Genomic DNA, 27,277 nt, shown 5'->3' with positions numbered 1-27,277 from the left:
TCTGCCCTCTGCACCTGCACTCCTGGGGGCATGGCCCTGGGCCCACTTGGCGCCGCTCTGCTGGATGCCTGCCGCGTTGCAGGCGACCCTGCAGCTATGGGCTGGCACACAGCTGCTTTCATGACCTCACTTAAGAGTCTTAAAACCTGGACTTATGGTGCAACTGTAATTCAACATATTGTCATACCAAAAACAGTAGGATGATAGGAATCCAACAGCACCTTGTTTTCACTGCATAATTCCTCGTAGGTCAACCTTTGGGCTTTATAACTTTGTTAATGTGTTGTTGAAGGCTCTCCACCAAGTTCTGATAATATAAGGTTGTATAGTCATCCACTCCTTTGTTAATGAGTAGGAAATTCTAACCAACAAACTTTAGTTAAAAAAAAAAAAAAAGTTCATATTATCTGCAGTTAGAGAGAGTCCCAGTATGTTTTCTAAGGTAATATATCCTGTGAAGACATGTAAATGAAAACCAACAAGCATAAATCAAGGTTTTTTCCTACCTGTACTGTGATTTTTAGACTTTGGACTCAGTAAAGAGTCGATCGATCATGAGAACAAAGCCTACTCTTTTTGTGGGACGGTGGAGTATATGGCTCCTGAAGTGGTCAACCGCAGGGGACACACCCACAGTGCTGACTGGTGGTCATACGGCGTGCTAATGGTAAGGGGTGCGGCTTCCTGGCCTGGCTCTTCCGTTTTTGTAGACCCTTTGTTCCGCTGGCTCTAGAAACCCTGCAGGCTTTCAGTGTGCTCTTCACAAGCCATTGCTTTGCTTCTCTGTCTCCAGTATGAAATGTTAACCGGCACACTGCCCTTCCAAGGCAAGGACCGCAAGGAAACCATGACCATGATTCTGAAGTGAGTTCTGAGGCTCTGTCTTCACTGCCAAAGGGAAGTTTTGGCCTGTATTGCATTCAAATCACTAAGTTTAAGCGACTGGGCTTCAGAAACCAACTGAAAGCCTGTTGTGGACCAGTAAGCCTTGCAGTAATGGAGGGATGTGGCCACGGTTCAGCTCAACCTGCGAGTGACCTACACTTACACCTGCAACATGCTTAAAGCCAGTCCAAGCGCCCGATTTAGCTCCTGTGATAGCTAGAATAAGCTCACAGTGAGTAATACTTTCTGTACAGTAACTGCTGACATTCTGTAGGGTAAATGCTGATGAGTGCCCCAGTAGAGGGGTTGATGCAGCATGGGGAGAGGAGAGCTGTGGTTAGACTCATAAGCACCGGGCTGCCTAGCATTGTAATGCAGGAGCTCTCTGCTCCACACTAGAGCACTAGAGACCAGCACTTCCTCTGGGTGCAGAATGCTTTTGGGGTTTTTTGTTTTTTATTGTTGTCACTGATCTATATTTTTTTAACAAAAGAAGTGCAACTGACTGGGTTGGCAGGAGGTCACTTGATCTGTTCCGTCTTATTGATTCCTCTGCATGCTCTTATTGACTCATTCTGAGCAACAGGAGGTAATAAGTGACTTTCTTAAAATCTTTCTCTTCTCGCCCTGCCCCTGCTGTACTCTGGCCTGACCTCTCACCATCTGTAGAGCCAAGCTGGGCATGCCTCCATTCCTCAGCTCAGAGGCACAGAGCCTTCTCCGCAACCTGTTCAAACGCAACCCCTCCAACAGGCTGGGTAAGCAGAACAGCACGTACATCGCACGCTTAGACCAATGGGCATACTCTCCATGATTCCGTTATTAAATGTTAACTTGCACATATTAAATGTTAACATCTGTGTTACACTGTGGCTGAAACCGTCAAATATTGTTTGTGCAGGTGCAGGTCCAGATGGGGTTGAGGAAATAAAGAGACACCAATTTTATGCTTCCATTGACTGGAATGTAAGTGTATGAGTGTGTGTGCATATAATTGATCCATAAGATTGGAGTAACTTGTCAAGTAATGCCACCACTGCAAGTTGAATTTAATGTGTATCATCTCTTCTTTGTCACAAGAAATTATTTAGAAGAGAGATTCACCCTCCCTTCAAACCGGCCTCTGGGAGACCGGACGACACGTTCTACTTTGACCCAGAATTCACAGCTAAAACTCCCAAAGGTTCTACAACTGAGCAACCACTTATCCTTTAAAAGTATCTTTTTCCACTAGGTCTGACATGGCAAACAGGGAGCTCTTAACATTTTACTTTAGACAAATGGATAACAGAACAGATCACATTAACTTAATTACTCATAAACTAAGATACTTATGTTGTCAAACAGGATGTTTAATTTAGAGCTCACTGGGATGTGCTGGTGTGTGTTTAGATTCACCAGGTGTGCCCCCTAGTGCCAATGCCCATCAGCTCTTCAGAGGTTTCAGCTTTGTGGCCATCAGCTCAGAGGAGGAGACTCAGCCACTGCAGAGCAACATGAGCACCATAGTTCAGGTATACACACGCACACACCCACACACTATACAACAGGCTCCCCTTTTTGAGTCTTCAGCTTTTCCTTGTTTTGTCTCAGGAAGTTTATATTGCCATCACTACCTTCTCCATTTTCTCACTGAGCTTTTGTAGCCTGACCCTGTGCTTAGCTCCATTATCTCTTGTGAGAGGCTCTGTACAAACAGAGCAGACAGTGGCTGTGCAGATGACTCTCACACCCCGTTTACTGTCCATTTTTTGTCCAATACAGCAGCTCCACAGAAACACCACTCAGTTCGGAGACTCGTATGAGGTGAGGGAGGATATCGGTATCGGCTCCTACTCCATCTGCAAGCGCTGCATTCACAAAAGCACTGCCATGGAGTATGCTGTCAAGGTGACTGTTTCCCTGAGCAACACAAATAAATGCACTGACTGTAGTTGTTTTCTTTTTTCATTCGAATATAGTAACCATTTACACATTGCACTCCACAACCAGATCATCAACAAAGCCAAGAGAGACCCAACAGAGGAGGTGGAAATCCTTCTGCGCTATGGCCAGCATCCCAACATCATCACCTTAAAAGATGTAAGAGTTTTCACCATCAGGCCTAAGAGGGGGAGAAAAAAACCAATACGTCCTCTCATGTAAAAGATTCTAGAAAGCATTCTGTGTTTATCTTTCCTGTAAATACAATTACATTATTAGAGAGTCGATGCTATATGCTTTATAATAAGATGACGTGGGTCCCCCCAGACGGGATTCTTGTGCAAAAAGAATTTGTGGAGCAAAAATATCCTATAATTTGCTCCAGCAATTGTTGTCCTTGTAGAACATGTACATCCAAATATATTAATTAATTAGCATTTATATAAATTTTGATTCATGTTAAGCATTGTGTAACAGAGTTCTGTACTTTAGCAAAGGATAAGATAATTGTGATTTGCATTTTATTGTTGCTTGTGTACCCTCAAGGTCATGTTCAGATGAGCTGCATTCTGGTTTACATTACAGGTTTTATTAATGCACATTTCCCAAATAAACAATATAGGTAAGCAGAGATACAGATGATGAATCGTAGGATGGAAGAGTTATTACCATTGCTAAGCAAATGTAATGGCCTAGATACACCTCCAGCATTCTGATTCAGAGCATGTATGTATCCCTGGATGGAACAGCGTTGGAGACAGTATAACGGGACCAAGTGTGTTAAGAAAAGGTTTTCAAACTCTTCTCCCTTTCGTTTTTTTTTTTTTTTTTCTTTTCTTTTTTTTGTCTGTGCGTGATGCAATATGCAGGTATATGATGATGGCCGCTCAGTCTACCTGGTGACCGAGCTCCTGAAGGGAGGGGAACTGCTGGATAAGATCCTCAGACAGAAGTTCTTCTCAGAACGGGAGGCCAGCTCTGTCCTCTACACCATCACAAAGACTGTGGAGTATCTGCATGGACAAGGGGTATACATGTATACATACATACATACACCCCAGTATTGCAAAGGACTTTACCTACAGGAGCATTATGTACAGAAATGCATGTACTGCACCTGGAGCATTTGAACATGGTGGAATGTGGAAATACTGAGTTCTGATGTCAGAGCCGTTACCTGTTTAAAAGAAGCAAGTCACGAGAACCAGCTAACCTCTAACACAGTAGTGAGTCTGAAATGTGATTAAGACCAGTTCATAGTGATACTCACTTTGGGCCTTTTGTCCCGTTAACACACCCGTAATGACAACCTAATAAAATGTGTTTGAGAACCCTAAATATTTATCACCTTATGTCACATTCCTGCTCCATGTTCTACTCCTCAGGTGGTCCATAGAGATTTGAAGCCCAGTAACATTCTCTATGTAGATGAGTCAGGCAACCCAGAGTCCATCCGGATCTGTGACTTTGGGTTTGCCAAACAGCTGAGGGCAGAGAATGGCCTGTTGATGACCCCTTGCTACACTGCCAACTTTGTGGCCCCAGAGGTACACATTACTGGCCCTCATATTCAAGTCAGGCTTTTGCAGGTGTTAGCTGTCAAACTAAGAGGTATTATTTTACTCTTCAGGTGCTGAAGAAGCAGGGTTATGATGCTGCTTGTGATATCTGGAGCCTAGGTGTCCTTCTATACACAATGCTCACAGGGTAAAACCAGAAGTGTGGCATTAAGAACCAATTAAACTCTGGTGCTACTGTTTTAAGTTTGGAAATGTTGAATGGCGTTCAGCTGACAATGAGCTATTTTACAGGTTCACTCCGTTCGCCAATGGCCCTGAAGACACACCGGAAGAGATCTTGGCTAGGATTGGCAGTGGGAAATTTTCGCTTACAGGGGGATACTGGAACTCTGTCTCATCTGAGGCCAAGGTGGCTCTGCTGTTATTTAAAAACCTTTTCTAGCAAAATTATTTATAAAATAAAAAATAAAGCTTCCAAAAATATTTTCAGGGACACATGATATCAGTAGATGTGTTAACAATACAAAACAATCTTTTATCAAAGAAGTAATCCCAAATAGCCTTGTGTGAATTTCTGACACTGTGTGACATACGGTTTACTATGTATGGCCAAAATTCTAAGTATGGACAAAATTCCAGCTTCAAGATGGCTCCTACTTCATGTTAGGTGATTTTATTTTTGTGCATTTTATAACAGCATGTCACATTGTCAAAAACATGTCTATTTGAGATTCCTCAACAATTTGTCATGGTTTGAGGCAATGTATGTCATGAATTCAGCATGCACTGCCAATTGGTAGTATGCAGTTTGCACGGAGCTGTTGGTGGAAGCAAGCTCTTCCTTGTTAGTCTCATAGCCTTGCTTATCACCATATGGAGTAAGGGGGGAAATGTGTAAAAATGTATTTTAACTAAACTATTCTTTTTAGGCAAATTGCAGATTATGACATTAATTTTCAGAGCAAGGTTGCTGAACCTGAACCTGTTAAATTTGTGTTCAACTGCAGTTAATCTAAAATGCAGCAGCTGAGAACTTGCTGCTAATGGCACTTTTAATGTATGTTAATATCACCCACAGGACCTGGTATCGAAAATGTTGCATGTAGATCCTCATCAGAGATTAACAGCAGCACAAGTGCTAAGGCATCCCTGGATCATTCACAAAGAACAGCTTCCCAAATACCAGCTCAACAGACACGATGCTCCTCATCTCGTTAAGGTATTGTGCTGTCCACCCTGTTAATTTTTAATTTCGCTTGCAAGCCCCCTCAGCATTTTTGGTATACAGAATATCATCTTCACGTGCTTAAAAAAAATCTAAAAGTGAAGTGACCCTTAGCCTTGTGTGACACCATCTCTCTCCACCTGCAGGGTGCCATGGCTGCTACATACTTGGCCCTGAACAGGAATGTCCCCCCTGTGCTGGAACCTGTAGGCTGCTCCACTCTTGCTCAGCGCCGGGGAGTAAAGAAACTGACCTCCACAGCTCTCTGAGCCGCTGCCCTCCACTTCCAACCACTGATGTGGCGCCAGGTGGCGGCTTTGTGCCCAGCCACTCAACTGCCCACTCACCCATTCGCCTGCCCTTTACCGGAGCTTGCCTCTCCAGCCCAGCTGTGTCCAGGGCTCATATGCTAAGCACGGACTCAACTGACCCCTGGTGGACAATCCAATTCTTCCTAGTCTGCTTATTATAAGAAGACCAACAACATATTTTGCTTGTACGATCACTGGTGTCTCAGGACTTGGCACAAGCAAAGCATCTCGAACATTCTGTGGAATATCTTTTGGGAAACAAGACACTATCATAAATGCATATAAACTTGTAAAATACTGTACTAGCATATCTTTTTATAATGCTGATAGAGCAAGACATTATTGTATTAAGACTGTGAGTTGTAAGAAAACAGTTGTATTAAGAAATGCCATCAGATACCTAAAATATGAACTTTCCACTTCTGAAAGAAGCCTCGCCAAATCAGTAGTTTCAAACTGAACTTGTCTGGGTTCATAAGTGTGATACTAGATGTTTATTGTCCCAGCCCTTGGAGCACTGGCCTTAGCATTTTCTAAGGCTTTGAAATTCGTGTCCATCACTGCACTTCTCTTTTTTTCCATTGGCTGGCTGACATCACGGAGGCGTCCATGGGGCCTATAATACAGTGGTCTTAAGAAGAGTACGCCCTATGAATAGAGGTGAGGGAAAAGTTTAATAAGGTTAAAACATTAATTTGTGGCAAAGAGGTGTATAAATTCATTTTCAAAAAGTCATGCCATAAATTTGCATTACTTAATAGTATTTCCCCACCCCCTAATTAATACTGGCTACTGTCTTGAGTTAATTTGCAAAGCGAGATATTTGGAACAAAATCTTTGAGAGGACTTTTATTTTCTGAAATTGAACTAGACACCTCTGGGGTAGTGAGTGGGACACATGAGACTGGGATGTGATAAATGAAAGCCCTGCTGCATGTGCATTCATCACCCAAGACAGGTTTGGCCTAGCCTTACAAGCTCAGCTTTGCAGACCAACCGTGTGAAAGAGGTTTGGAGCACAAAGAACCAGCAGCGCGCCACACATACTAGACAGCACAGAAATGTAAATACCCAGAGAACTCAGGTTTATAAAAAGCAATGCAGCATAAAAAATTTTTTTAAAAAAAGTAAGAAAAGCACACAATATTCTTTTTTTAACACCCCCCCCCCCCAGTTTGTGAAATTAGAGCTATGAAGTCAGCTCCTCAGAGGAAATGTTATGTGGGTTTGAAGGACGACTCCTGGCATTCAGTTTATTTTTATAAATGCATGGGATAGTTGCTTTAAATTATTTTAGCACATGGTAAGATAGTGTGTCCACTCAACATATGTAAGCATGTTTGAAGGTGCCCCCCCCCCCCCTCAATTCTGAGAGGTCTGTTTTGTTATTTTACTCAAGTTTAAGATGAAAATGTTTTTGATTTCTCAATAATCTTTTGTCTCTTTAAATTGGAACAGTGCTGGAAAATGTTACTGCTGCTTTCTGTGTCTGGCAAGCTGCTATACTGATCTCTTTTTAAGTGTAGTAAAGTTTTACATTTTTATGAGGAATATTGTGATTGATATTTTAGCATTAAACTGTATTCTCACATTATACAAAAAAACTTACAGTACTTAGAAGTACTAAAGACCAATGTATATTACGTCTAAGAACAAAATTTGCAGGCTGAAAGTATAAAATGCTACTCTTACATCAGTTATTGTTTCTAGAGGTTACAGTAATAATGCCAATATAAATCATGGCATTCTGTGGTAAAGAACAATATCTACTTAATTTAAGCCTTTTTAATGCATCTTACCAGGTGGACTTATTATAGTAAAGCTTCCAGTTTGTACTTTTAGTAGTTGTGCAAGCAATTACACTTTAAAAGGGGTTACTACTCCAAAATAAAACCATTTTGTACAAGAATCTTCAAAGCAATGACAATAACAAGGTTAGAGCTAGTAAGTTTTTAAAAATCACCATTTAACTACTAATCTAGAAATATATGCAACTCATACTATTATATACCATATGATTGTTGCACATATTACTTTTCAAATACAGTAAACTAGAAAATCACAAATTAAAGACAACTTGAATACATTTCCTCAATTATGTGTATTAGTTAATCCATAGGTAAGTCACTAATTCTAAATCGGCCATTAAGCGCTTGAGTCTTGTCTCAGATAGGCTAAATGGCCTTTCTCAGTCCCCAATAACACAGTCTTCACTGGTATCAGAAAGACACATCTCATATGAGGCCACTGAGAAATCTACATCTGGAACAATGAGCTTCTTTCCCAGATTCCTCAAACTCAAGTAATAACTCTGCACTGAGTGACAGCTGTGGTTCCCCTTCCTGTTAGCTTGTGCCTCCATTGTCTTCCATGTCCACTGGTGCCTCCCCAGACTCAGGTGCTGGGTTCCAGCACTTCTGCTGGAGCTTTTTCCTCTGCATTAGCTTGGCTGTCCACTGCAAAGGCAGGGCCCTTCTGAGCGCTCAGCATCAGGAGCTGCTTCTGCTCGTGTATTCGCTTGTGGCACAGATACCCACGCTCTGTGAGCTGATACACTTTGCAAGTGCTGCAGTAGTATGGGGTTACTACCACATGCCTGTCTGTGTGTTTTAAAAAGGCTTCAAGTCTTAAGAAACCTTTATCACAGATGCGGCACTGCAGTCTGCTTCCGGAGTGGGACGTTCTAATGTGTTGACAAAGTGCTGCCTTGAGCTGATAGGCTTCCTCACAGACTGGGCAGTTATATGTCACCTGGGACGTGTGATGTCTCATATGGGCCGCTAGTGAGCCCTTATAGCGGAATCTACGAGGACAGAGTGTGCAGCTGTGCATTAAAGTGGACTCCACATTCTCATGGAGCTTCTGGTGAGCTTTCAGAAAAGCTCGGAGTGCAAAGCTCTTCCCACATTGGGAACAGTGGTAAGTACGGATCTTTCCTTCCTTGATGTGATTGCTTTCATGCTGCATGAGAACACCTTTATTACGGAACTTTTCACCACAGTGCGAGCAGCTGAAGGGTTTTTCTTTGTCATCTTTAGATTCTATGTCCAAGTCACTACAGCCAATCTCACTTTTGATACCTTCACTTTGAATGATCTGAGGCTGATCACTTCCCTGTATGCAGGTTTCTGGAGAGAGGGTGCACTCATTTTTTTCTTGCTTGACATGCAGGAAATGATATGATACGGATTTGCTCTCTTCTAAGAGCTTCCTGATGGGGGTCACCTCACATTCTGTAGGCTCTTCCTTGACACACGCTAAAGAGACTGTGCCACTTATTGTAATATTGCAAGTCTCCTCCACATTATTATCTTCCTCTGCCACCTGCCACAAGGAAAGAGATACAGTGATACTAAATAAAACACATTCCTAGGCATGTAGTTGTAAAATTTCTAAAATACTGAAGAGGTTAAAGTGATCTAATATGGGTTTTTTGGGAATGCATATCTTTATTATAAAAGCAAAAGTGCACATACCATTTCCTTAATCGACTGTAAATGTTACTAAACTCACCAGTGCTTCATTTCCATCTTTTGATATACGATCCCCCGGATAAATCGAAGGAACTGCATCAACGTTTAATATAAGCTGCGTGGTAAAACCCAGATCCACTTGTGTGAAGCTCTCTTCGGAGAAATGGTCGCCACACACTCTGCATGAAATAGGAACGCTTTCTCCGCCATGTTTACTTCGCTCAATAAACTGTAGCCATAATCTTCGTCTATTCGGCTCTTCGGGTAAAATATAATGAATTATCGTGTCCGAACTGTTAGGGCAGCCAGTAATCACACATTTGTGTATCATAATAACAACGGGATTTTTTTCTCTTCTTTGTTTAAATTAGGATGCTAAGAGGCTAACTTCAGCTCACCATTAATGCACGATTAAAAACTTGTTAGCAAAGGTAGCTAAAAGCTAGCAATGTAGCCTGTTAGCTTTACAAAGAAAACATTTACTGATAGATATTGGTAACTTCAACTTTTATCCTTCGGTGATTATCTGGCTTTTCGAGGGGTTACCTAATTTGCTCGCATAGTCTCTTCACATGCCTCTAAATATTCATATAACTATATTTTTACATGTTTTTAAGGACTTGCTCTGAGTGATGTTGATTTCTACCTACCTCACTGAACGCTGTCTGATTTGCATGACACCACTTGCATTATTGTCGCCGCCTACTGGCAAGGAGGACACTTTTTGGACCCGAACATTTTGTATAAAATTGGATATGTTGTGAACTACTTAGAAACACACAGAGATAAGTAAAATTCATTTAAATAACATTTAAAACCAATCAATTGATATTTCCATGTATAACTGATCCTGACAGAACCATAAAACTATCAATGTCAATAAAGTTCAGGTCGTTTTGAATGTAATACCATGCACATGCGTATTTTGCATTACGTTCAGCGAGGTTTTTGCTTGGGTGGATTGTAGCTGGCGATCAGTACTACTGTGTACAAGTCAATTTGTTATCTCAAGATTTAAAAGCCTAAGCACTCCTGGACGTGTTACGAAAGTTAACAGACCGGTTTATATAATATGCCAAAAAACAAGGGTAAAGTCATTTTCAAAAGTTGCAATGTTAAAAAAGCAAACTTTTGATTTAGCTAGCAAACAAGCTAGCTACGGTTAGCTAACTAACTAACATTAGCTTCGATCTACATAATCAGGATCTGTTGTTACTATCTCGCTAGCTGCCTGCCGATGTGTTTATGAGATATTTTTAGCTAGGTTAGCAGGCTGTCGGACTTGGTGTGCATTTAATGCGATTCTCAGTACATCGTCATATATAGCTAGCTAACGTACATGGTATTATCTCTGGATGTAGCTGGTAGTGCTACTACAAAGAAACGTAGCTTGGGTAACTAACGAGGATTTGCGTATGGATTCCATATTCGCCAACTGCACAGCCAGTTAGCTACATAGACTCTTACCGGCCTGATATGCACTTCTGACGATCAGTACTACTAAACATGATATAAAATATGATATTAGGGAATATGTCCGGCTGTTCGCTAATAGATAGCTGACTAGCTAAAGTATAAATATCGACATAGGTGTCAGTCGGTTTCTGAGCGGATAATACAACGGAGAGTATTAACTGCTCTAAATCTTTTAATAACTTTTGTATTTGCTCTGTCTTCAGGTAAAGGAGGAAAGAATAGGCGACGTGGTAAGAATGAGAATGAATCCGAGAAGAGGGAGCTGGTGTTTAAAGAAGATGGTCAAGGTAGGTCACATAATTCAAACTTATATATATTTTTTTTTTGTGATTGGCTTGGATGCACCACCAGTGCATTTAAATTTTCAGTTTGACTAACCTAAGTATGCTTTGCAGAATATGCACAGGTAATAAAGATGCTGGGGAATGGAAGGCTGGAGGCTATGTGCTTTGATGGCATCAAACGGCTTTGTCACATCCGAGGAAAACTCCGGAAAAAGGTACTGTTCACGTCATCTGCTTAGCTGGCTCTGCTTGTTCAGCATTATGTCAGCATATTGTCAAGTGGCCTGTTCGTCTATTTGTACTGTGTCATGCGGATTGGTTCAAATGAGTGGGTGAATTGGTGGTCATGAGCCAATTAATCTGAAATCACAGGTGCTTAATTCAACTACTGAGTTGTTTTCTAAAAATGACATTAAACTAAGAGTTTGTCATCTTAACCGTTGTATGGTTGTCACTTCATATTATTCTGTTTGTTTTCCTTTTCATCCCTCCCTCTCTGCAGGTCTGGATTAACACGTCAGACATTATACTCATAGGACTGAGGGATTATCAGGTGTGTATCAAAGATGTACAGCAGGAACACACAGAGCTGTTTAAATTTACCAGACTCGAAATTTGATTGCCACGGAATACCATAATCACATAGATTATCATTTTCATGATTTCTGGGAGTATTCAGCAAGTGCATATGCAATCACTGAAACAAAAAGCAAAATTGCCACCGGCACCAAAAATTGTATTTATTTTTTTTTTTTTTCCATAAATAAAAATTGTCTTTTACCCCTGAATAACAGGACAACAAGGCAGATGTTATTTTAAAGTACAATGCTGATGAGGCTCGGAGCCTGAAAGCTTATGGAGAGCTTCCAGAGCATGGTGTGTATAGTTCTTGTTGTACATTTCATTTTAACATTAACATTTACATTTTACGGCATTCGACAGACACTCTAATCCACAGCGATTTACAAAAATGCTTTGTCATTTACTCATAGCATATATCCTAACCAGTACACTAGGTTAGTCCAAGATACCAATGAACTAGAAATGCTGTTGAAATACAGGGATCAGTGCTGATGCCTAGAAGTTGAAAATACATAAGCTCTATCTCAGACAACAATAAGTAATAGTCAGCATCAGTACAATAAATAATACCCTGCAATAAGTAGTATGATCTAGCATGTTAGAAATTTATTGCGCTGTTGCTTACGAGGTATTATTGTTCACAGCCAAAATCAATGAGACAGACACCTTTGGACCTGGTGACGATGACGAGATTCAGTTTGATGACATTGGTGACGATGACGAGGACATTGATGATGTAAGTGCAAACCCAGATTCAGATTTTGAGAAATCTGTCCACTTAAACACCTGAAATTGAAGTACCTTTTTTCCCCATAACAAAAACATATAATAAACATGAAATGGTTTTCTGTTTTCTGTTCTCATGCATCTTCTCTGCCCTGTATTTAGATCTAATCTGGAGCTGCTGCTGCTGCTAAGGAGGAAAGTGGAGAGAGACTGTTCTGGACCTGCATAGACAGAATTTCCATGTCCCCAGTGGAGTTGACTCTCCTTACTTCTGAGGTGGCTAAGAGTTAGTGCTGTCACTAATTACATGACTGCACCCTTAGATTCAGTCAATTTTCTTATATTTTAAGGTATTTATATTAATTTCACATGAAGTGGAATTTAGTTACAAGTATAGAATCTCCGGATTCGCTATAAAAATGGAACAATTTAATGTTTGGTTTGCAGTCTGTATTCTTGTAATATTCAAAAGCTCTGAGGTTGAGAAAGAAGTGTTTTTTGAAAACAGCTCATTGCTCTGACATGCCACTGTCGTTTTCTATATTTTTTTAAATCTTTTTGTTAATTCTCATATGAAATAGGCTAATGCATTCAAAAGCAGTTAGTGTACCAGCCAATTAAGATATTCATAAATTCTTGTTTCCCTCTGTTTGTCATGTTGAGGAGTAATCTAATTTGAGGTCTTGTTTAAATAAAAAATGAACAGTTTTATATTGCTGACCTATTGCACTTATGTTTGTCCTAGGGATACACCAATGTCATTTTCTTCATTGCTTATATGGATGCTAAATCCAAAGCCTGACGTGTTACTTGAACAATGAAACGTTACTTTCTGTTCCAAGGCTAACTTATTGAAGCTCTACATCACAACTCAAATAGCTGCATATAACAAAATATGAAGCACTACTAATAACTGTCACACAAATTTTACACGGTAAAGTTTATCAGCTGAAAAAAGCTTTTAATAGAAGTACGTAAAATCATTTTGTGAAGTCCTTCAGGTCATGAGAGCATTGCATTAGTACAGTGTATTAGTCCACTGCTACGCTCCCTTCATTGGCTCCCTGTAGCTGCATGCATCAGATTTAAAACCTTGATACTTGCCTACAAAGCCAAAAATGGACCAGCCCCTTCATACATGAGGTCAACGGCCAAAGCCCGATCTATACCGCTCGGCTTGAAATGCCTTGCTTCAGGTCTCATGGACGACAAGCATCGAGACTATTTTCTCTCCTGGCTCCAAGATGGTGGAATGAACTCCCACTTGCTGTCTGGACAGCAGAGTCCCTTGCAGTCTTCAAACGCAGACTGAAGACCCATCTATTTGCAGAATTTTAACGGACAACTGACACTGCTCCCATATTGACTGACTAATTTAGTACTTATTGTAGGGTATTGTTTGTGTTGTTTAACCAACTCTAGCACTTATTGTTTATAGCACTTATTGTTTAAGATAGACCTTCTGTATTTTGCACTTCTAGGCGTCAGTATTCATCCCTGTATTCTACAGTATTCTAGTTTATTGGTATGATTGATTCTAACCTACTGTAATAGGATGTATTCTATGTGTGAATGACAAAGCACTTTTGTTATCCACTTTTGTGGATAAGAGCGTCTGCTAAATGCCGTAAATGTAAATGCACATTCAGACTATGTTGGCAGTTTTTTCCTGATACTATAGTGAAATGAGTTGTGAGTTATATTGGTGCATGTCCAGTTCATGCTGACATGTTCATATGTTGCAGGAGTGTGCGAAATGAGCAGCTAAAAATATAGAATAACGTCAGATGTTCTCTCCACTTCGAAATCTCAAAGCTAGAATTAGAAATAAAATTAAGGCCAGAATATTTTTGTATTGAAATTGTTTGGGTTTTTTTTACATTTCTTTTCTCTCTAAATGTACAAGAGAATAATGATTGTGAGGTAAAGTTGGTTTTTCAAGATGGCTGAGCTGAAATTACATTGTCCTTTTCCTCCTATGAAGACCCTTTGATTTTTTTTCTTAATAAAAATCGGACTGTGATGGAAAGCAACTTTAGTACGTGGGCTTGGGTTGAGTTGTCATTTCTCCAACATTTTTGCCTTCAGTATTTTGGATAATATGATTCATCAGTATGTGATTAATTGTTATCTTTTTCAGCTATATTGCTCTTTTGAATTGTTACTATAAAAATAGCTGTAGCAGCTTGCTGCACTATAGTGCGTTTACTTCAAATGCCTTTTTACTCAAGTAGGTTATTGAAAGTTCTGTTTAGCTGTATTGTTTTGGAACATCTTCCACTGAGGGAATGTGTTCGGTTAAGGAAAGATTAAAATTTTGAAAAAATAATTTGGTAACTGGCATAGATTTCAGAAGGTGTTGATGATTACTCAAATACTGAAAAAATAATTTGATGCCTGGCTTAGGTTTCAGAAGGTGTCGATAATTACTCAAATACTGAGGTGACAAGTTTTTTATGCATAATAAATGTATTTACCACAGGGGACTCAAATGTCTATCAGTTCTGGGGGAGTGCTGTCTGATTTATGCCACTTCTAAATTTATTACAGTTTTGTTTGTTATGCATATTTGACATGATGCATGCATGCACAAATAAATTTATTTTTAGTTTATAATATATATTTATTGTGTTTAAATTCTTGCCTTTTTCACAAATCTTATGGAGGTCTGATAGTTTAATCCTTTGTTTTTTGTAATAGCCCGGTGCATGGAATAATTTTGTTTGATAGGACCAAACAAGCTCTTTTGAGGATGCTTAATTGTTGTGTGGAAATTTTTTGGTATATTCTTTAATGCTTGACTGCATGTAGTCACTGCACGTTTCTGTCTCATCCAACAACTTTGGAGAACCGTCATTGTGCCTCGTATACATTCAGCCGTTAATACAGACTCGCGGAGATTGGGATAAGAGGAAGGTTTAACTCGACGCTGTGGAGATGAAAGTAATATTCCTGTTTGACCAGTGGATTAAGTGAGTCATAGATCCTGCGCAGCGCGGTATCACTGGTTTCTGTTGGGGGGGATCCGTTCCACGGTGCGCGAGAGAAGCAGGAAGAATGACATTATTAATGCTGGCTGTTTTTTAAAAAAAAAAATAAACACTTCAATCAAAAATTGTGAATATGCCTGTCTCTAACCCTTTTGACAGGAATAATCCTTGTGAAAGATTCATGAGTGTTCTGTTTCTGACATTTTGTGCATTGGTGTTTTGTAGACCTGGCCATCCTAAAGTATCCTGCCGCATATTTCCACCACAGGAAATGTAGTGTTTCATTAGACGTGGTTATGATGTGACAGTCACAGCCACATTATTTTGAAGGTAAAAAAAATAAATAAAATGACAATCTGAACTGAGTGTCTATGGGGAGCGTCTGAGAAATCAGCTCTCCATATGCAGCTGTGATGCCTACCATATATAGAGTTATGTGCATGATGTAATGCAGCAGCCGTGGGTGCACTGCTTACGTGCTCCTGGAATTCACACAATTGGGGTGCAGTAATTTATTGCTAGAAGCTTGAGGGCTTTACATGTTGCGTTCGCCATAAACAGATCGGTAATTGAATTCCTACGATCGAGAAGCAAGAGAAAAGACGTTATTAATTTTATTTATCAGTGCACGTCATTTTGTCATGTAACCATCATATGGTAGTCACGAGAGGGCCGCGATGTAGTGCTGTTTTTTTGTGTATCTATAATCTATCGGAGGAATAACTGGATATGGCCACAGTCGTGGAGAACCCATCAAGTAAGCTACTAAGAATTCCGTTATTTCAAAGTGGACAGTCTATATGCAGGCTTTCTATATCTGACTGCTTTATTCATTCAGCAAAGATAAGCTGCCTCAAACAGTTGGCATGGAAACAGGCAGACTACTTTGAGATATGCGAAAGTAACAATGCACCGGTGAATTAGGCGAACCTGTAAAATATGAGTGTTGTAATAGAAGTATAGGAAAACAGAAGCTTTATTCAAATATTTAAATATTGCGTATAAAAAACAAAGCTGTTTGAACGGTTATTCAAACACGGAGAATATGTCGATTGCAAAAGAAATGCGCCAATAAATAACGAACATTTCAAACATTAGAAAAAGGAACAAGAAGCCTTAGTAAAATGGGAGAAGGTGAAAGGATGCCAGGATGAGCAAACGACTCACGATTATACTCTAAAATCAGTTCATTTTTTATTTTATAATTCCATTGAAATCATTGTTCTTAATTAGCTATGCATCTAATAAAAATTATTTGGAATGATATTTTCTTGAATTTGTTAAATAATTAATGTCCTCTCAGGATAGATGTGATGCCCACACAAGATAGGAGAGGTGTTTTTATTTATTTATTTATTTTTTAGTTAGTTTGTTTTTTCGTGTTTTTTTTTTTTTGCACCAAATATCTCTAAAGAAGGTTAATTTCTAATGCATCTGTTGTAGCTTTGATACCCAGTGACACCATCACCACCACAACAACAACAACAACAAAAACACACTGTAGTGTTAATGCATTCTGTTTTCTCCTGGGTATGTCTAAATGTGCATCTATTTGCATAAATTTCCATTTAGAAATGTAATGCAACTAAAAGGATGTGCGTGTATGCTGAAATATGTTCTAAATGGGTGTGTTCTCTCTGTTCATGTGCATGTATTTTAACACAGTTCTATGTATATATCCCCTGTAAAGATGACACTTCAAAAAAAGACAAAGTGATATTAGCCAAAAAAAGGAGAGAAGAGAGAGAGAAGGTTCAAGGTAGGCTTGAAAAATCTTGGGAAGACTCTAGTGCACTTCATAACAGTAATGAAATTTCTCGAGCTTATTTCACATTTACCACAATTTATTCCCTATTACTCTGGTCAATAGACTGAAATCTATATTGCAGAGTATAATACTTGTACTGGCTCCAAAAAACATTACTGCAGTCAGTCTTCCCATACAGTTGGTCATTATATTCACCCACATTCGCCCACCCATTCCTGTGGGATTGCAGAGTCTCGGGTGCAGGAGGTCTGGGAGAAGGAACAGCGGGCCCAGCGCCAGTATGAACGCTCAATGGAGGAGCGAGGGAGGCGTCTGGAGGCACAGCGCCAGCGGGAGGAGCAGCGCCGAGTGGCTGTGGAGGAGAAAAGGAGGAGACGTGTGGAGGAAGAGAAGGTTGGTGAGCAGCGCCAATGTTCTTGTGGCCTCAGGATTGGCCTCTCCTCATCCCTCTTCACTAGACCTCTTCAGTACTCCACACCATCTTTACTCTAGTTCTACCTACCCCATATTCATGTGTCAGACTTCTCTTAGTACTGTTTTTAAAACTCGTTAATGTCATCAATGGGTTATAGGTCATACGGTATACCATTTAATATATTTTTTGGTCATTAGCATGAACTTTTGTTATTATCTCTCACATGAATTTTTCCACATGTATGTATGGATTCTCATGAGGCTGTAAGATGTAATTCATTGTGTTTATTGATTGAAAACATGCCATTGGATAGCCATCCCCCATTTAAGGATTGGTCAATCTCTGTTTATGGCAGAATGACCTCATTATTCCCGATATCCGTTGCTCGCTGACACATGTATGAATCACAGTTACCACAGACAAACTCCACCTGAATAAGGCAAATGTAACCATGATATATAAAATGGCTTTACTTTGAACTGTGCTGATTCAGGTCATCTAGCGCCTCTGTATTTGCTGCTCAGAGAAGAGAGGGAAACTGCAGGTTTTGTCTGTCCAAGGACTGGCGCAGTATTTCCTGCTGGTGGATTGCTCTGGGGAAATGTCCTTGGGCCAGGCTGGGTTTTTAGTGCTGTGTCGTAAGAGTCTAGCCTTACCTTGGATGTCTCTGTTCATGGCCACTGTGCCACTTAGAATTGATCCTGCCTCCTCTGTAGTGTCATCAGTATAAATCTGCAACAGAGGCTGCTTGTAGACATACATGATCAGGAATGATATTTATTTACAAAAAAAAAACAAAACACATTTGTCTGAAGTCAAAAAAGAAGATATGTACATGCAGTTATTATTCATGCAGTGTTTCCCTTACTTATCGTCACTGCCTTAGAATTGTTTTGAATCAAATATAGGTGGTGAAATCAAATGCTGCTTCTTATATTATATTTAGTCATGTTGAAGTACATTCTCCTATTAGGATTTGTGCTTGTGTCGTTGTCTTGTTAGAATTTGTGCTCCCTGGGTGTCTTAAGACTTAATCCCACTGTCAGAATGTATTTATTTTATGTATTTATTATTTATTTAGCAAATGAAGGAGGGAAAATAACTGTATTGGCTGGGAGAGAGAGACAGGCAGTGAAGAACAGGGAAAAGAGACAGGGACAGAGAGAGAGAGAGAAGAGCGCACAAGATACAGAGTGGTTTCCTGATATCACTTAGGCGACCTACATCATTACCATAGCTACAGTGTGTTCATGAGAGTGTTTGCAGCTGGCTGCTGTGGGGGGGGGGGGGGGGGGGGGGGGGGGGGGGGGGGGGGGGGGGGGGGGGGGGGGTTGGGGGCGGAGTTATGCACTGGCGATCTCTGTCTGGCTGGGTGCTCATTTAGACAGTCTCTGCTACCCGAGAGAAGGGGTGGGGGTGGGGGAGGGGGGGGGAGGGAGGGAGGGGGAGGGGGAGAGCGAGAGAGAGAGAGCGAGCAAGCAAGAGAGAGAGAGAGCGAGAGAGTAAGTGCAACAGAGCAAGGAAGCGAGACATACAGACACGGAATCGGTAGGCAAGGCCATTGTTGTTTGTCAGCAAGCAGCAAGCGGCAAGAGGGTGTGAGCGCGCGTGCGTGTGTGAGCCGAAGAGGCGGTCGGCATGGAGCAGCCAGCCTTGTCACCATCCACCCGCCGCCGTAGCGACAGCTCGGTGAGAGAGAATCTTTTCTTCCCTGTTCTGGAACGCAATGAGCAGGAACGGCTGGAGGCATTGATGCGTCGCTCAGTAGAACGCAGCCCACAGCTGGAGCAGAGGCCCAAGCGCTGGACCTGGGGAGCCTCCGAAGGTGAGTCCGTCTGTCCATGGGGTGGGCTTGGGTAGGGCGGAGTGGGGGATGGTAGGGGGATGGTAGGGGGATGGTAGGGGGAGGGGGGCATGCTAGAACTGGACCTGTGCTGGCATAGCTGAGTATGAGCGAAGAGTATGAGGATAAACAGAGAAGAAGAGCAGGGCGTGGAGGCTGCATTGCAGGGGAGCACTTCTGTTATAAAATCTGGAGGGCAGAGGCAGGGCTGAGCCAGGCAGGACTCTGCGGGTTCGGGCTGCGACAGCAGAAGCTGGTTTGCACGCAGCAGCACGGCTCGGGCAGATAGTGGGTGGTGTCAGGCAGTTGTTGATGTCCTTTCTCTCTGTGGAACAGTGCGGGCCCTCCCTCACCCCTCCCTTTCATCCCAAACACCTCTCTATGCTCAAGGTTAGGGCTGACAGGCATTGATTAGCAGCAGAGGCTGGGACCCATCCCTGGTTCTGCAGGCCGGGCAACTCCAGAGCAGTTTCAGCTACAGAATAAATAACATAAACTCTGGTGTCTTTCCGCTCATAACCACCCCCCCCCCCCCACCCCCCTTTTTATTGATTGCACAGGAAAACAGCTTTTGCACTGTCACCGTCAGCCCCGGCTGAAATCACCCTTATCCTCTCAGTGCTGGCTTAATAGACTTTTCTGTTCAGAGCAATTGGCTGTAGTAGCATATCCTGATCGGAGACTCAGATAAATTGACCTGCGTGTTTTTCCATGCCAAGATGGCTAACAGGGAGAGAGGCACAGGAGCACCACCCAGACGCCACGGTGCATTCATAACGACATTAATTATTTACAATGTCCTAGAGAGGGAAGGCCCTCCACCAGCATGGGCCAGTAAATGAGCTGCCACTGGCAGATGGAACATCAGCAAATAGTGTATTTTTACTTGTATATGCGCAAAATGTATGAAGAGACAGTCACTGGTCCAGTGTCAGGCTGTGGCAGTTTCCAGCAAAGCTTCTTTTAAGCTTTCAGAAAACCCGATCTTATCATCAGCATGACTGGCATGCTATGATTCAGGCTACCAGAGTTTTTTTTTTCCTGAAACAGATCATCTAACCATCTAGCCTTCCTTTGGAAAATGCAATTTGCTACCCGAACACCAAAGCAGTAGCTATTCATCAGAAAGCTCACTATCTCCACCCTTTTGCTGACAGGGTGTATCAGTGTTTCATGAAGCTTTGTGTGATCTTCAAAACAGATATTGGATTGTTTTTCTTTTGTGTCATGTTTAATTTAGTTTTTTATTATTGCATTTTAAGTGTGATCTGATTCGGGTGTGTGCGTGTGTAAGTGAGTGATCATGGCAAAGCTGAGGCATGTGAACTCACAAACCTATCCTCTCTGCTCTGCATCACCTGCTCACAGGCGATCCCAAGATTGCCCCGCCTTCTCCTGCTACTTCCGCTGTCCTAACCAATGACCCTGCTGCTCTCACTCCTGCCAGCCAATCCCAGACCGGTACTGAGCTTCTGCTTCACCACCCTTCTCACCACCTATGTTCATGCAGTCAAGCAGTGATTGCGATATGTGTGTGTGCATGCATATCAATCATATCGATCACATAGTCTTTGTGTGATGTGATGTGGTATCATGTTCTTTTCCTCCCTAAGGGCTGTGGTGTCTACTAGGCTTTCTTTGGTGTGAATACTACATCTGTCTTTTGATTTTGCATGTTCGCTTGTTTTTTTTTTTACAGGGACTCACCTCTTATTTCTACCCAGTTAAGCCTAATAGACCTGGATAATGTCAGTAGGCTCTAACTGGTGTAAAGATTTATCTGTCTCATTAGTTTGAGACACACAGAGCTGGCAATATCGGCTCAATTTCATCTGATTGCTTTATATTTCCTTACACTTTCCATGATACCTTTCTCTACAATGCCAGACTTTATGATTCTGTCCGATTCTCCTGACTCTGACCTGATCAAGAGCCTCTCTGCAGCCCTCAGCCACACTGCAGAGAGAGGCAAGTGACATCATATTCACTATTAAACTTTATCCATTACCTCAGTGTACATCCCTACCCTCCTTCCTTGGTATCATGACCCTTTAGTGTCTTGTATTTGCTCTCCTTAGGCTCCCCTAGTCTCCACAAGTCCCCCTACAAGGCCTCCAGTGGGCAGGCTGAGCGTGCGAAGACTAGCACAGCATCCAGCGGTCAACTTGATGAGAGTCTAAGAGCCAACCCAGCCCCCGAGACACCCCAGGTCAGGGCAGCTAATCACACCATAGCAAAGGTTATTTTATGGAGCAGGTTTTCATAGCATGGCTAAGACCTTTGTATTTATTGTTATTTTACAGAGCTTGTTTTCATAACATAACATATTCTATGATATTTCACCAAACCGGTTTTCATATTGGGGCTACTGCAGTTGTATTCCATGGTCAGCATGGTGGGACTTGACCACAGAGAAGCTGGTCTCCTAGCAACTGCACACTCTAATCTCTACACATCCATTTTGCATTTCCACAGTTTTGCAAGTGGGCCCATGCACGCACAGGCCAGTATGCATATTTCACATTTCTGAATCTTTTCTGTTTTTGAGTGCAGACAGAGAAGGCAGGTGGAGAGAGAGGATTCACTCATGTCTTTATCGACTCCACCGTGAAGAGAACCGAAGCTATTATCACACCCACCAAGAGTTCCACTGCTCGCAAGAACCAAAGCACACCAAAAAGGTCACAACATCTACTCATACTTTTTCTTATTACAGTGTTTGATGTAACCAAGAAATACAGACTGGCTGCTTTTGGCAGGAGTACATGTTTGGTCAGCATAATTGACTTCCTCATTGTTCTGTGTGATGCTAAAGGTCTAAGTCATGTAAGAGTCGTATCCAGTCTCCCTGCTCCCCGGGGCAGTACCCCACATCCCCCATGAGACACAGAGCCACCACCCCCCAGTGCAGACAACAACAGGAGGTGGGATGGAGAAGAGAAAGGTGGCGAGAATAAAGCCTACAGCACTCTGGAGCGGAAGACCTCAAAGACAGAGAAAATCCCCAAATCTGTAAGCAAAGAACTTGGCTATAATGGAGGTAAGGGCCAGATGGAACGCCTCTAGCCAGTAAAAACCACATGGTGGTGCCAGATCATGTGGGTTTTTTTAAAAATGCATTAATTTGTTATTTAGCTAAATGCATTTCCGATGCTTACTGCACTCCTTGGTCCCATCACCAGAGTCCCCAGTGACCCCCACAGGTAAAGCTGGCACCGCGGATGCTGAGGAGGCCTCCCGGCTGCTGGCTGAGAGACGTCGCCTAGCCAGAGTTCAGAAGGAGCAGGAGGAGAAACAGCGGCTGGAGGAGGAAAGGTGAATACCACCTGTTCACATACTTCATGCAGGCTTGACTTCACACGTGCCCACACACGTCGTGCATCATTTGTGATGTCGTGCAGCTTTGAGACGTCGCGCATCATTTGTGTCAAATGTCTCTGGGCTGTTGTAGGCTCAGGGCCGAGGAGCTCCAGAGGAGACAGGCGGAGGAGCGGGAAAGGCAGGAGCAGGCCGCCCGTGAGGCTGAGGAGGAGCGGCAGAGGCAAGAGGAGGAGCGTAGGAAGAAGGAGGCAGATGACAGGCGGCAGAAGGAGAGGCGTTTTAGGGAGCTCCAGGAGCAGCTGGATAGAGAGGTCAGGACCAGTAGCTGGTCAGATGCTTTCAAGGCCTCGTCCACTTGCACATACAAATTTTGCAGTGATCTGCATTGATTGGAGTCAAGATCTCAGTGTGTGGCGTGATATGTGACAGAGGGAGGAGGCCTTCCTGAGAGTCCAGAGAGAAGCAGAGCGGAAGCAGAGGGAGAGGGAGCAGCTGAAACTGCAGGAGGAGCAAGAGAGACTGCAGAGGAAGAAGGTCTTTCCCCTGACAGTGCTGGCTCACAGCCAAACCATAAACATTCAGTATGTCACTGCCATAAGAAAACCTTGCATCTCCAAACTTTTGACTTTATAGGAGAATAAATAAATACCTTTTTCCTACCTTATGCCAGTAAACGTCCAGTGAAACTTTTATAAGTTATATTTGATCATTTTTATTTTTCCATTTGTCATAAAAGGATTTCACAGTTCATGGAGAATCTTTTTCAAAACGCAAAATAATTAATAACCAGAATGGATTTATAAGGTTTTCTTATAACAGCAATAAATGATCATATTTTTCAACCAATCATTATATTTCATCTAAGTCACTTGTATTTCAAGAATTTTTGATAAGGCTGAGATTTTCTGAATCAGCAGTTTTGTCAATAGCAGTTCTTTAAGATCTCCAGTAATCATTATGCTTTTATAAAGCTCATCTTATTCCCACAGCGCATTGAGGAGATCATGAAAAGGACAAGGAAAACTGACACAGAGCCCAAGGTAACATCTGCACGCACACACATTTAAGTGCACAGAAAAGGCAATGGTCATGACATTGCTGACTATAACAACAAAGTTGCATAATTTGCATTTGAACAGAAATATGAGGTGCACACCGAGGCCGGCTGCCCCGTGACTCACTTGGTCTCAGCATCTCTTTTGGGACCTAAAGGTGAGACCTCAAGTCTTTGTTATCCCCGGCATTACCACCCCAATTGTTGGTACTCTGCATCCTTGTAGGAAAATGCAGAACTTAAACCTAATCATGATAAAGGTCAAATGCACTTATCTAAGAACTGACGTCAGTGGGTTCCGATGCCTAGAGATGTAACCACATTTGTTTACTGGATAAATGTAATTATGGAACAGGATAAGATGTCAAATTTCCTATGCCAAACTGTTAGAGCTTCACACAGGGCCCATCCCACTCACTTCATACCAGTGAGCACAACATCGCAAGCTCTTCACAGGGGTCAACTGGTAGGCACTAGCCTTCATTGGTGTTTCACTGAATTAAGTCCACAACACCTCTAGAAGGTGTTGAATCCCAGCCACATTCCCCTTCCAGGCTTACTTTTAAATCAAGGCATGCTTCCCTAAATATAAACCCAAATTGGCCTCCCTGGTGAATAAGGCCTCACCCAGTCCCACTGACACGGACAGTGCATGCTCATTAACACCAGTTCTATATAGACTTTACACCCTATGCCAATACCAAGGCCAGTTGTGCTACCCCCCATGCAGCCAGTCACTTCCTAACCAATAAAATCCATATTGACTATACTATCACTGATAATGCATACTCAGTGCCTCCAGTTCCACATGGATATTACCTAATACACCACCAAGCATCCTCCAACACCACAGATTCATACTGGCCTCCTCGGTGACTAAGGCCACACCTACCCCCACTGGCATCATTACTGCATGCTCAGTGCCACATTACACAATGACAAGACACAACAACCCACACATCTACCCAGACCTCCATGTATCTAAAACACCAATCACCTCAGCCATTCCACCTTGATAGTGCATTTTCTCATCTAGTTTGTGCTCTCCACAACAACTGACTAACCCTTTAATCTATCTTTGATAGCATCTTCACAACTAGCCTTAGTATATGACCTCTAAAACCAAACTCCACAAGCAAGGATGTGGCACACTTGGCTAAGATCCCCTAACACAAATCTCTACTGGTCTTATAAAAGTAACAAAGTGTCATTCTTTCAGATGTTGTTCGGATTAACAGCCTGCCCGTGCGAGATTCTGAAAGCTCCACCTTTGCTGAAGTGAAGAACTATGAGTCCCCAGCATCTGTCACGACTGACTCACCCATTATAAACCCATTGCCACTTGAACCTAAGGTCATAGCAGCAGATGACCTTTCTGATGGTGTCCAATCCATGGATGTTAGGTAAGCCATCAACACTGTGATTACAAAATCCACCAGTATTAAAGTTGGCTCAACATAACATTAGGGGCTCCAAGGCATTCCTGTTCTCTACATCTGAACAGTCCGGTCTCCAGAGATGAGCTGATCTCCATCCAGGAATACTCTCCTGTTAATGAGGGCTCCCCGAACAGCATGAGGAACAGCCAGGCCTTAGGTGGTCTCCTAGATCTGACCAGTGATGCCCCATATCCCAAGGCCCCTGTCGGCGCGGCACTTGGTGACTGCAACAAAAACCTGATCCCAGGCTTCAGTATCGCTGCTGCAGACTCAGCCCTCATCCAGAGCCTTGGGCCAGCCATGGACAAGCTTAGCATCTAGTGCACCAGGTGACCATGACAAGCTGGTACCCTTTGCCAACTCTGTGTCCTACAGTGTATCAAATTGTTTGAATCTACTTTTCTGTTTCTTCCTCTTTTTTAAGGATGCAGTTTTAGGAAGCAGTCCTGGGCTTTCTTGCTGAAGAATGGATTAAAGTTGGCCTAAAAAAAAAAAAAGACAGTCTGTTGTGCCTCAGTTTTAGCTCCTTCAAGCTTCTCCATCAGAACCCTGTCTGCAACCTGAAGACTCTGAACAGCGGAAAACAAGCACAGAACCATGTCAGAATGTGGTTGACTAAAAACCCTGACCCTCTTACATGTAGAATAAAGCTTTGGCTTTCCTTCATAGGTATTGCATTCCAAAAATATTTCACTGTAGTAATTGCCAGGGAAGGCCGCTGTAATGTTGCAGTCCTAGGGGTCTTTATATTCCCGTCAACACTGTAGTGTTTCAATGAGTGGTACAAAACTTGAGGTTCATTTCCAAGTGGGCGCTGTTTGTGTATTTGCTGAGGGGCAAAATGACCAGCAAATTAACTATGTGTAGCTGTGCTTAGAGTCTATTTGGTGTAACGTGTCATATACCTGGGGTTTGCCAACAGTGAGTTCATCACTCCACAACTTGCACTTCGCAGTCAAAGCATTGTTATAAACTGCTCGATATCTATATATCATGCAACTGTTATCAGAAAAGATACCAGATGCTTTTTTTTTGCAAGACTAAAATGTCCTCAAATGTTGTGAAAAGCAATAGAACTCCAAATACGTTGCAAATGTGATATCTGATAATAGCTGTATAGGAAAGAAAGAAAAAAGAAAGTTACATTTTCATTATCTTGCTAACATGCTCAGTGGTTTAAACTCAGTGGTTTGTGTTTGCTATCCTGCTGTGTCCATCACGTAGTTCACTCTCTACCACACACTCTAGAAAGTGCAAACTATGCAGACCAGGCAAACCCCAGTATCTGTAAATTTTAAACAATATGTAAACAATTACCCGTTTAATTCAACATAATAATAAAGCAATGCTACAACTGTACAGCAATTGAGCTGACTGAAAAACTTCCTTATCTGCTAAGTTATTAGCTTATGCTTGTCTTGTACAATGGCTCTGTTTATATCATCTTGTACACTCAGGGTGTTGGTGATCTTTGCATGTGAGCTCGGTCATTTTGATTCCTGGTGTTCTTCAGCAGTTATATGTTTGGTGGTGGTCTTAGTTATCTGTATGATGCCATCATATAACACTCCTGATGAACTTGAATGGTAATGGACCAATAAGGATAACATTCCATGTAAGACTGGTTGTTCTATACATCTCTCTCTCTCTCTCTCTCTCTCTCTCTCTCTCTCTCTCTCTCTCTCTCTCTCTCTCTCTCTCATGGGTGTTTAGACAAATGTTAATGGTTAAGCTCAATTATCAGAAACATTAAGGAAAGGCTAAAATTTGTCATTTTCAAATGAGCCAGTTGCTTCCTGGTGATACATTGTGCATGGATCAAATGCTCTGGAGCTGCAGACACCTGAAATATTACAATAACAATAAAATTATCTAGCCACACCCTTGTCAACTGGTTTGTCAATTAAGTTTATTTTCACACACACAAAAAGCATATCTTATGAAAGATGGTGTGCTATGATTGAAGAGTGTCTAAATGAATTCAATTCACACGAGTAGCTAGGATACTACTTATCTTCATTCAGAAATTTTAAAACGTTGCA

The 27,277-nt window shown here is 41.9% G+C and overlaps 4 protein-coding genes across 5 annotated transcripts in view; 3 read left to right on the top strand and 1 right to left on the bottom strand.

Moving 5' to 3' along the window:
- The window catches only part of rps6ka3b (ribosomal protein S6 kinase, polypeptide 3b), a 24,841-nt gene extending 18,931 nt beyond the window's left edge, over positions 1-5,910 (top strand). For both annotated transcript variants that reach the window (XM_027004410.2, XM_035526087.1), the window contains 14 exons: positions 525-667; positions 794-864; positions 1,555-1,643; positions 1,787-1,851; positions 1,966-2,068; positions 2,278-2,399; positions 2,650-2,775; positions 2,878-2,967; positions 3,678-3,836; positions 4,194-4,355; positions 4,439-4,515; positions 4,620-4,737; positions 5,407-5,547; positions 5,700-5,910. In XM_027004410.2, coding sequence (XP_026860211.2) covers positions 525-667; positions 794-864; positions 1,555-1,643; positions 1,787-1,851; positions 1,966-2,068; positions 2,278-2,399; positions 2,650-2,775; positions 2,878-2,967; positions 3,678-3,836; positions 4,194-4,355; positions 4,439-4,515; positions 4,620-4,737; positions 5,407-5,547; positions 5,700-5,822 — 1,589 coding nt within the window. In that variant the 3' untranslated portion in view covers positions 5,823-5,910. The remainder of the gene's footprint in view (positions 1-524; positions 668-793; positions 865-1,554; positions 1,644-1,786; positions 1,852-1,965; positions 2,069-2,277; positions 2,400-2,649; positions 2,776-2,877; positions 2,968-3,677; positions 3,837-4,193; positions 4,356-4,438; positions 4,516-4,619; positions 4,738-5,406; positions 5,548-5,699) is intronic.
- Positions 5,911-6,928: 1,018 nt separating this feature from the next.
- Positions 6,929-9,992, bottom strand: si:dkey-226l10.6 (zinc finger protein 32). Its single transcript, XM_027004404.2, has 2 exons — positions 9,378-9,992; positions 6,929-9,188 (listed from the first exon to the last, which is right to left on the bottom strand). Exons 1-2 carry the CDS (start codon positions 9,666-9,668, stop codon positions 8,259-8,261), a joined length of 1,221 nt encoding a protein of 406 aa, XP_026860205.2. The 5' UTR covers positions 9,669-9,992; the 3' UTR covers positions 6,929-8,258.
- Positions 9,993-10,264: 272 nt separating this feature from the next.
- Positions 10,265-13,118, top strand: eif1axb (eukaryotic translation initiation factor 1A X-linked b). Its single transcript, XM_027004392.2, has 7 exons — positions 10,265-10,425; positions 11,017-11,100; positions 11,209-11,312; positions 11,600-11,650; positions 11,892-11,973; positions 12,324-12,415; positions 12,568-13,118. Exons 1-7 carry the CDS (start codon positions 10,410-10,412, stop codon positions 12,571-12,573), a joined length of 435 nt encoding a protein of 144 aa, XP_026860193.1. The 5' UTR covers positions 10,265-10,409; the 3' UTR covers positions 12,574-13,118.
- Positions 13,119-15,867: 2,749 nt separating this feature from the next.
- map7d2b (MAP7 domain containing 2b) lies at positions 15,868-26,594 on the top strand. Its single transcript, XM_027004401.2, is given in 18 exon segments — positions 15,868-16,152; positions 17,086-17,154; positions 17,393-17,556; positions 19,313-19,403; positions 20,790-20,882; positions 21,309-21,389; positions 21,500-21,630; positions 21,975-22,102; positions 22,237-22,321; positions 22,323-22,461; positions 22,604-22,736; positions 22,873-23,053; positions 23,172-23,276; positions 23,732-23,782; positions 23,882-23,954; positions 25,016-25,199; positions 25,301-25,564; positions 25,660-26,594. Coding segments are annotated over 17 exon segments (1,992 nt in total). The 5' UTR covers positions 15,868-16,124; the 3' UTR covers positions 25,557-25,564; positions 25,660-26,594.
- The last annotated feature ends 683 nt before the right edge of the window (positions 26,595-27,277 follow it).

Source organism: Electrophorus electricus, chromosome 5 (genome assembly GCF_013358815.1).
Source record: "Electrophorus electricus isolate fEleEle1 chromosome 5, fEleEle1.pri, whole genome shotgun sequence".
Taxonomy (NCBI): domain Eukaryota; kingdom Metazoa; phylum Chordata; class Actinopteri; order Gymnotiformes; family Gymnotidae; genus Electrophorus; species Electrophorus electricus.
The sequence above is the reverse complement of the archived record's forward strand: the minus strand, read 5'-3'. Positions and strand labels throughout refer to the sequence as shown.

What these genes read in the sequence shown, in the direction of transcription:
- eif1axb (XM_027004392.2), top strand. An exon ending in GTTTAAAGAAGATGGTCAAG is followed by an intron (nt 11,101 to 11,208) that starts GTAGGTCACATA and finishes TATGCTTTGCAG; the next exon opens with AATATGCACAGGTAATAAAG. An exon ending in TAGGACTGAGGGATTATCAG is followed by an intron (nt 11,651 to 11,891) that starts GTGTGTATCAAA and finishes CCTGAATAACAG; the next exon opens with GACAACAAGGCAGATGTTAT.
- si:dkey-226l10.6 (XM_027004404.2), bottom strand. Translation starts at nt 9,668, where the DNA reads ATGATACACAAATGTGTGATTACTGGCTGCCCTAACAGTTCGGACACG. An exon ending in AAGATGGAAATGAAGCACTG is followed by an intron (nt 9,189 to 9,377) that starts GTGAGTTTAGTA and finishes TCCTTGTGGCAG; the next exon opens with GTGGCAGAGGAAGATAATAA.